This window comes from Etheostoma spectabile, chromosome 13 (assembly GCF_008692095.1).
Source record: "Etheostoma spectabile isolate EspeVRDwgs_2016 chromosome 13, UIUC_Espe_1.0, whole genome shotgun sequence".
NCBI lineage: Eukaryota > Metazoa > Chordata > Actinopteri > Perciformes > Percidae > Etheostoma > Etheostoma spectabile.
In genome coordinates, this window is record NC_045745.1 from 6,212,036 (window position 1) to 6,221,884 (window position 9,849).

Here is a 9,849-nt window from a genome sequence, read left to right on the forward strand (position 1 = left end):
CAAAGAGGAAGTACGGAGTGGTAGCCTACAAAGCGGAGGTCGAGAGCAGAATGCTGCCCTCAGAACGTTGGTCTGGTGTGTTGTAGTTTTTTGTTGGGGATATTGGTGTTGGTACGTCGTGGTGATAAAACTACAAATCCCATGATAAATGCTACACCTGCTAGCTAAAGAAGTCTGCGTGTCCTCAGAGTTTGTTGAAGTTCGGTTCCGGGGGTTAGGGTTGAACTGAGCGGAGCGTGTGAGGAATGTGTCCCTGGTGTTTTACAGAGGTGGAAGACCTACTCAGATCATGTATTGCAGTAAAAGTAGAGTTCTAGAGTTACAGATTACTTGTCAGTCATCTTCGTTAAGTAATAGTGCAAAAGTATTATCACAATATACTTAAAGTACCAAAATGAAAAGTGTTTATTATGCTGTGTAGTATATCTTATTTATTGGATTATGTTATAATACAATAATTTGTATTAAAAAATGACATAAATGTTTTATGTAATCCCAGTTGCCTACATGTACATGACTGTTTTCTAGGGTTTAAAAACTATACAGAATTTAAATTTCCCTCTTATACTACTGTTAGAATGGGTACGAAGTCAGCATTGACTTTCATTTGAAATGGTATTAAAAAGTCTTCAGCCTGAATTTAAGCGTCCAGCTCCAGGTATGATGCTCGCTGCAAAATGCATTGTGTAGATCTTACATTTCAATCTTTATGGTCTGAATTCTGGTCTTGTCTGTGTATGTGCTATCCTTCTTTTCGCGCTGCAACAGTTTTTTACTGCGTGAGAAAATGCGAGTGAGTGTGTGTGAGTCTCTCAGTCAATGCGTGAGAGTTGGCAGTCCTAGACATTTACCTGCACTACTGCGTGTAGAGCTGAGAATTACAAGAATTACTGCAATATTAAATCAGCCTGAAAGTGGTCAGAAGTCAACATTACATTTTTAGTTCTATCACCTACTCTAAATGAATTCTGTCTTCTACACTTTAACTTTTCATTCCTTGTGTGTATTCAGGAGCTGCTGTCTTTCAACAGCTCTCGGCTCTTTTGGTCCTGTGTGTTGTCTCTAATCTGCATCTGTAATTCAAAGAAAAGTTCTGTGAACGTCTCTGTTTTAACATAAATCATTGATTTAAATGTGCTTCAACCAGTTGTTAAAATCCATAAAGCTGTGCTACATTACCACAGATACGAATTCTAGGTGTTTTTTATGTGCCTCAGCCGATCCGGGCATTCTGACTTTGACGTAGAAGGTTACTTATTTCTTATTTAGCCATGATTGTGGGTTCAGAACAAACAAATAAAAATGCCAAAGAGGCGTCTGACAAACCTGAAGTTACTTGTTCACAGCTATTTGATGCTAAGCCTGGTCAAACAGTACTTTAGCTCAGAGTTGTTATTCCAGCTGTCTTTAATCCTAAGAAAATCTTTTGTAGAGAGCCATCTGGAACATAAAGCTGATACAGTAGTTTGTTCCATCATAACACAATAATTGAATTAATCCTTGTAATACAAGCTCAGTTTTCCATGCATATACTGGGTCATCACTGTGAAACCAACTTCCTGTATTTTGGTCAGTCAGTTCTGTAGAAAGAGTACTGTATATGAATATAAGCAAAACCATTGACTCAAAGTACAAAGCCTGAATTTTCTAGTTCTATTTTTTTTGCTGTGTATAATGATCTTCTTCCTTGGCGGTCTTCTTGGAATGGATTTGGAGTAACATCCTCCACAGTAAAAGCTAATGTAATTATGAACATTGAAATGCTGATTTTTGAAAAACGTGTACAAGGCATTTAAATACTGTTTTACAGTAAATTGTTGGTTATTCCTAGGCTTCATGAAATATAGTCTTTGAAAAATGTATTTAAGGACTGCAAATATTGTTTTCTGTTGGTTATATGCTTGATGAATCATTTAATGTACAACATTTCTCATCACAATATCTCAGAGCCCAAGATAATGTTTAATAAATAATGTTTCTTTTTTCTGACAAAATAAAGAATATTTAGTCGTTTAGATTTTATAGATTTAAATAGTCAATGTGACTGATTTTAGTGTTTAGTGATTTAGTCCTAAAATATTTGAAAGGATGGACAGTGAGGAAGCCAGCGCCTTTCTAAAAAGTTCCGAGATTTAGAGTGCTCCAAGCGATCGCACAAAAAGGCGCTCCCTCCTTATTGGGAATAATTGAAATTGTTGGTGCTGGTTACCATATACTGTACCATTTATGGTATGGTTCTCTCCTGGGTCTGAACCATTAGATGACACATGAAGTGGTCCAGCTGCTCTAATCACACCTGTAATTGGTCCCATCACCATGAACCACAGCAGTGAATTACCCATCAATTGGTTACACACAACACTTAGAGCTTACCTAATGCTATTTCACACCTTCTCAAAATGGGACAACCAGCACTCCCTGAAGAATGAAAGACAATTCTGCTCAACTCAACTAGGTAGCTGTTAGTTCTCCATCTCTCACCATCTCTATCTGTTCCTCTTTGCTGCCACCATCCATCCCTCACTCTTTCCCTCTCTGCTGTCTAAACAAACTAAATCTGTTCAGTAAGTCAAACTGATCCGACTCTTTGATCAGCCTCTTACAGGGCCGTCTCATTGGGGGCTCAAATGGCCACAAAGACCAGAGAAGGTCCAGCTGGTTTAATCTACCGCAGTGGTGCTCATCCTGCTCACAGAGGAGGGACAGCAAAGGTCCTCCAAGAATGTACCAGAGAAAAATCCAACCCCTACACATGAAGAAACAAGATGATTGGTTGTCTAAAAGAATCTGCTAACTCCTTCATCAGATAAATCCCAAATAAACTATGGGAACTATGTGGGACTGTTTATACAATTGTGTCAAAAATTAGATAGATATATAAGTTACATACAGGTACTATTTTCTACTGAAAGTCAGCAGGTGTTTCTACTACTTGATGATCAAGAATACCAAACATAGAAGATGAAGAGTTTAAAGCAAGCACACAAATGTTTTTGATTGGACACATTTTAAGACGGTAAAATGCTCTGCTTTAAATAATATGCAGTGATAGTATTTCTACAAAAAAGCTCATTTCTAAATTTAAAATGATGGTGCCCTATTATATCATTATTGAAAAAAAATCCAGAATCTGTAAATAGCTAATGCCAATCTTTTTTCATTTCCAAAGTTGAAATGCAGAACACCAGAGGTCTCCTATTTCACTGAAAATTGGATTGTGCATATATAAGCTGCATTGATCAGGATAGGCTTCCATACTAGATGTGATGCCAAACAAATATATGCTTTAATCTCTCAAAACTTAAGGTGAGCAACACAAAAGGTTCCCCCTTCAGCAGATGAATGTGAAAACTCATAAACTCACGCACATACATCGTTCTGCACGGGGAGGCTCAAGCGTGAGGGAACAGTACACAACACACATTTTTTAGTGGAAGGGGACTTTAAGTAAAAAAGTGAAATATCAGATGCAGGATATTTAAAAGTAACTACTTTTTTAATATCTCACATTAGATGTAAAACATTTAAAAGTCAATTACAATAGCTGCCTTCCATATTGTAACCTGTTGTGAGGACACCTGCAGACATGCGTTGCCACTAAATGCCGCACTGTAATTACTTTGTACACTGCCAGACAATCACAGACATGAAAGCTAGGGGAGAGTGAGCCATATTGAGCAATTACTTCTTTTCAATGCCATCCTAAGGCGCTAAAATATGGATTTTTTTCTTGCTATTGTTGGGTGGGCAGGCAAAACATAATGTGCATAATTTATTCCAGGCAATCAGACTGTTTGGAGGCTTAACAGCAAGCAGAAAGCTGGCACAATGGAAACTCTCTCAGCACCATCATAACTTTGTCATTTATTCTGTGCACTGACAATGCATGTCATGTTGCATTATTTGCCTTGGATGAGTGTGGGTGGGAAAGGCAAACAAGATTAGTTGATGCATGCACTTGTTTTTTCTACGAGTGAATTATGGCCTTTAGAGATGGTTTAGTGAGTGAGTGCCAGTAGCACACCCATCAAACTCCTTCTGACAGCAGTGCAAATCTGTAACACTGGTGATGTAACTGTCTACAGGCACGCTGAGGTTGCTCCGTGGTGGTCCTTCACCGAGTAACTGCTGCTGCTTGACATGTGCTGGATTGTTTTTCTCACCAGTAGGTTGTGGAAAATCTGCCTTGGTTTCATTCCTCGTATGCACTGTACACCAAATATGAGTCAATATTAAAATATGAGTCAACAATGTGGTTTCTGTGGGCTGCGGGATCAATCCTGGAATGAAGCAGGGTTTGTGGAGTTCAGCGTGAGTGCTGTTCAACAAATTAAAACCACCCCTAAAGTGTTACTGAAGTAAAGAGTAAGAGTAAAAGAAAGAGACTTCAGATCCAGTATCAGGGGACCACTAAGGTCTATATAAAAGAGACTTCAGATACAGTTCAGGGGACCACTAAGTCTATATAAAAGAGACTTCAGATCCAGTATTAGGGGACCACTAGGTCTATATAAAAGAGACTTCAGATACAGTATATGGGACCACTAAGGTCTATATAAAAGAGACTTCAGATACAGTATAGGGACCACTAAGGTCTATGTAAAGAGACTTCAGATACAGTATTAGGGACCACTAAGGTCTATATAAAAGAGACTTCAGATCCAGTATTAGGGGACCCTAAGGTCTATAAAAAGAGACTTCAGATACGATTAGGGGACCACTAAGTCTATATAAAAGAGCTCAGATACAGTATTAGGGGACCACTAAGGTCTATATAAAGAGACTTCAGATACAGTATAGGAGGACCACTAAGGTCTAATAAAAGAGACTTCAGATACAGTATTAGGGGACCACTAAGGTTCTATAAAAGAGACTTCAGATACAGTATTAGGGACCACTAAGGTCTATATAAAGAGACTTTCAGATACGTATAGGGGACCACTAAGGTCTATATAAAGAGACTTCAGATACAGTATTAGGGACACTAAGGTTTATATAAAAGAGACTTCAGATACAGTATTAGGGGACCACAGGTCTATATAAAAGTGACTTAGATACAGTATTAGGGACCACCAAGGTCTAATAAAAGTGACTCAGATACAGTATTAGGGACCACCAAGTCTATATAAAAGAGACTTCAGATACAGTATTAGGGACATAAGGTCTATATAAGTGACTTCAGATACAGTATTAGGGACCACCAAGGTCATATAAAAGTGACTTCAGATACAGTATTAGGGACCACCAAGGTCTAATAAAAGAGACTTCAGATACAGTATTAGGGACCACTAAGGTCTATATGAAAGCATCCAAAGAGCACCATGCCATGGGACCTTATCAACAGTAAAAGTTATCGACTGGCATGAGAAAAACCCAGTGAGTGTGATTGTCTACAAATTATTTATAACTGTTAACCTGTATTTCTTTGGGTGTAAAATCTTGATCTTCAAAGTAACTAGTAACATAGCTGTCAAACAAATGCAGAGGAGATAAGAACGGGGAAGGAACTATTTAAAAGCCTTTATTGTTGGGCCGTCCCTAACGATTATTGACCGTTGGCGATGTTTTTAGCTGCAGCTTCTTCAGACAAATGGTTACAGGCGCTGCCATCTTCCTCTTTTCTGCATGGACGTTATGCAAATCAACTCATTTTTGTAATTGATTGCGTTGCATACGTTGATGTATCGTCCCAGCCCTACTTTATTGTAGCCAACATGTTTCGACCACTGTAGGTCTTTGTCAGGGCTTTAGAAATTAAATGGAAAGTACATAGACCTGAAAATTGAACTCAAGTAACATAGTTGAGTAATTGACCTTGCTTTCCACTCCTGCAATATTTCCAGAGTGTTAATTTAGTCTTGTAATAACACAGAAATGAGGATAATCTGTCATTTTGTACGTTTCAAGTAGCGCAAGTAGGGAGGATTTGAACATAAGATGAAATATGACATGCCAATAATACTGCAAGAACAGCAAAGGGGATCCCATTATCATGGTAAAATAATAACAGTACACATGCACCCTAAGAATAAGTCCTTTTAGCTAACCCTCATACATCATTGGTGTTGATGCCACTAGATACTTAGAACCTTTTTTCTCGACCTTGTTAAAATGTATCGACATGTCATTAGCGCAGCTGTGGCAGCTTTCCATCTTCCCCTTCAACAGTCAGCCTTCACCCTGATGGCTGCTTCACCAGCTAAGATGTCTCCCTGGGGGTGTTAACGTCAACGGCTCTTTGGTCCACACTGGAGCAAAATAGGTCCCTCCTTCAAAGAACAACGCTGATTTGTTCCATGAGTTTTACTGTGAGCGGCTGTAATCCATTACCCAGTCTCTCAGCTGCAGATGAGTGCCTCTATTGATCAGCCCGGTCAAACTGAATAACCCCATGTGTGGACCCCGCAATATTGGAGTTGGAGCTTATTGGAATGTGTTCAGAATCCAGTTTTCTTAATGAAAAAAGTCTTCTAATGCAGTTTTTATTTGTTGACAGGCAAACTGAACTTACACGTTTTGATGTTTCTTGCTGTGTTTTTGCTGATCTGTTTCCTGCTCAGAAATGTGCCTTACAGAATTTACAGATGGGTTTGTCCTATGAATATAAAATATAGATAACAAGTCTTATGAGCAAGATTTACAGCTAGAAATGTATTACATTCAGTACATTTCTAGCTGTAAATCCTGCTCACAATACTTTTTACAATTTTATATTCATAGGACAAACCCATCTGTAAAATTCTGTTTATAATAGTATTCATTTCTATATTTATTCAGTACATATCCATGTCCTACACTTACGGAACCATTGTATTTCCTGCCCTTACTGCTATTGCACTTCTGGTTAGACCCAAACTGCATTTCGTTGCCTTGTACCTGTGTAATGACAATAAAGTTGAATCTAATCTAATCTACAGGTAAACACAAGCTCAATCAAAGTTTCTACTCAGCTTCATCTTTCCTCAGGCTACTCTTCTTCAGGCCAAGCTTGAATGTAATTTAGAGTCTTGTAATGTGATGTCATTGTGCAAACCAGAGCAGAGAGTCTACAGGCTTGCTAGCAGCTCTGAGGCTGTACGCACAGTAAGCAGAAGTGCTTTGAGCTCAAATCTGTTGCTAACATGCTAATGTTTAGCAGATACTGTATACTAGCTTGTTCACAATCTTATTTTAGCACGTTAAAATGATAATTAGCACTAAGTACAAAGTGCAGCTGAGGCTGATGGGAATGTCAGTAGTTTTGCATGTATTTGGTCATAACGTATTGGAAATTCAGATTGAACTCAATGAAAAGTTAAGGGCTCACTGAATCATTACAATTCATCCTGATAGGACAATGGAAATCTGTACCAGTGTCCTGTTGATCCTATAGCAACCATAAATAGCAACCTCATAATGGGACTTGAGAAAAATAAGGTGATCATACACATCATTAGATTAAATCATCAGGGAACCTTGAATGTCCTTACGCAATTGTGTGCTGATCCATCTCTAGATGTTGAGATGTCGCACTGCTGGTGCCGCTAGATGAAAAGTCAGAGGATCACCACAGTCATTACAATTCATCCTCTGAGGATTACGAATGTCACTACGAAATGTCATGGCAGTCCATCCAGAAGTATGTAACATATTTCAGTGTGGACCAAAGTGGTGAACCGGCACGTTTCAAAAAAAAAACAAGTTTTAATAAAGCAACTGATCCAAAATTGCTCTTGTTGCCGGTTCAAATCCAGATGGGGTTCCATTTTGTTCTCTTTGTCATTATTCCTGTTGCTGTAGACTTTCAAATAAAACCAAATTGAAAAAAGAAATCTAACTGTGCTGTTCCTTATGAAGAAAATCTTGTGATACTACATTGGCTCTATAGCCTTTAATTGCTTAATTAGCTTATTGTAGAGTAATAACTTTACTATCTGTCAAACATACTTATATTGAGCTCCTTTTTATTAACCTCTCTAGTTAAGTAAGTGTGCTAATGATTGCAGAGTCTTCAGAAGTTCATACATGCTGTACAACAACACATTACCATACATATTAGTTTTGCACTAATTCAAGCTTTCTCTTGTGCTTCCTCTGTAGAAGAACTTGACACTGAAGCCTCAGGAGTGCAGAGACAACCAGGCAGGGCCCCTACACAAGAAAAAGGCTGCCAGGGTCCCCAACGGCCTGAGCCTGGAGCCCTGCAAGAACAATCACCACCAGCAGCAGGCTTCTGACCAGGAGAACAACCCCCGCCTGGCGCACACACAAGGCAAGAGGAAGAAGAAACACCTGAACAAGAAACACACAACGGTGAGTTTAAGATCTGATTTATCTCTGCGATAAATTGGGAATTGCAAATGTAGCTGAGTACTATATTTTTGTTTTGAGCTATGATACATATGGTTACAGCTTTTTTGACATTTTTAATTTCAGTGTACTTATGCTCAGAAAATGGGAACCAAATGTAATGAGAATGGTCCCATTAATATAGGAGAGTTTTTCTGAGATGCAATTAGATTTCTTTAACAGGGGTTCAGCACAGCTGCTTGTATAACCTTACCATATTCTTTCATGATAATGATTCATGGTAATTTTGAAATCAGTTGTCAACCCAGTGAGTCCAAGTATATAAAATAATGCTGCAGTTGCTTTTTTTCCTCTTGGCTCAGCGGTCGCTTTGTGCAGCGATGCACCAAGTGTGTGTGCTGATAAATCAAATCTGTAATCAGGGCAGATGTACAGTATAACAACTATATTCTTTAATGCAATCTTCTACAGTGGCGTTTGTGCATTTCATTGTTTCCCACACTGCAGGTGAAATGGCTGGACATGTTTGGCTAAAAAAAAAGTTTTTAGTCTCTCAGTGAATGTGGTTCCAGGAATGTTTTGAGGCTTTGAGTCATTGTCCATACTGTATGCTGCTGTTCTTACTGTTTTCCAGAGCCTGGCTTTGCTGTTCTTTAAACTGAGTTACCACTGTATCTAGGCTGCTTTATCTCTGGTCACTTTACATAAGAAAGAACCCTGCTCAGCTCAACATCCATTACAACAAAACTAAATAACCTCGATTGTATTATTTTCTTTTTTTATACCGTGGGGGTTGTCTTGCAGGCTAAGCAGTTCAATATGTACATCATTACATTTACTGGTAACACTTTATTTGAGGGGCTGTAGTATTAGTAGTACAAACTATTTTAGCTTTGTGTTAATATTACATTAAACTCATTAAGCTCATTAAGAGGTTAGTTTTTATGGCTGTCATAAGAGCATTATAATTGTGTCATGAATATTAAATCTTAACCTCAACTAAAGTGAAACAATTTGGACTTGTCCTCAAGATGTGTTAAACGTTCTTAGAGCAGTTTGACAACAGTGAATGCAGTACCGAGGTGATTTATTGAGTTTTGGACTTGTTGCTAACTATAGTTAGCTGCCGTTAGCTCAGTTATCTGTAACATCACAGCTGTCCAATTAGGTAGCTGACTCAGCCCTGGGCTGCAAAGAGCTAAACCCACCAGGGTTGGCCAATGACAGGCAGAGTAGGGCGGGCCCAAATCGAACATTATCTGTTCAAAATTTCTTAAATCATCTTGGTACTGCATTCACTGTCGTATAACTTTTAAGACAAATGGTGCCACTTTACTCAAGGTTATGAATATCATTCATGGCACGGTCATATAAGGGTTCAAAGATGAAATCAAATGACAGGTTCAAATTGTTTCACTTTACTTGAGGTCAAGGATAAAAATTCATAACACAATCCCAATGCTCTCATGAGCCACTGTAAAAACCAACCTCTTCACCACAGTTCAATGTAATGTTAACACTTAGTTTACTAAGGTTTGATAATTGGGCCTGTCATGACAT

At 38.5% G+C, this 9,849-nt stretch overlaps 1 protein-coding gene across 10 annotated transcripts in view; it reads left to right on the forward strand.

Annotated features, from left to right (window-relative positions):
- auts2a (activator of transcription and developmental regulator AUTS2 a) overlaps positions 1-9,849 on the forward strand; it is a 400,420-nt gene that overhangs the window by 98,828 nt on the left and 291,743 nt on the right. For 9 of the 10 annotated variants that reach the window (XM_032533773.1, XM_032533770.1, XM_032533775.1 and 6 more), the window contains exon 3: positions 8,080-8,292. In XM_032533773.1, coding sequence (XP_032389664.1) covers positions 8,080-8,292 — 213 coding nt within the window. The remainder of the gene's footprint in view (positions 1-8,079; positions 8,293-9,849) is intronic. The other variant, XM_032533774.1, reaches the window with a different exon arrangement.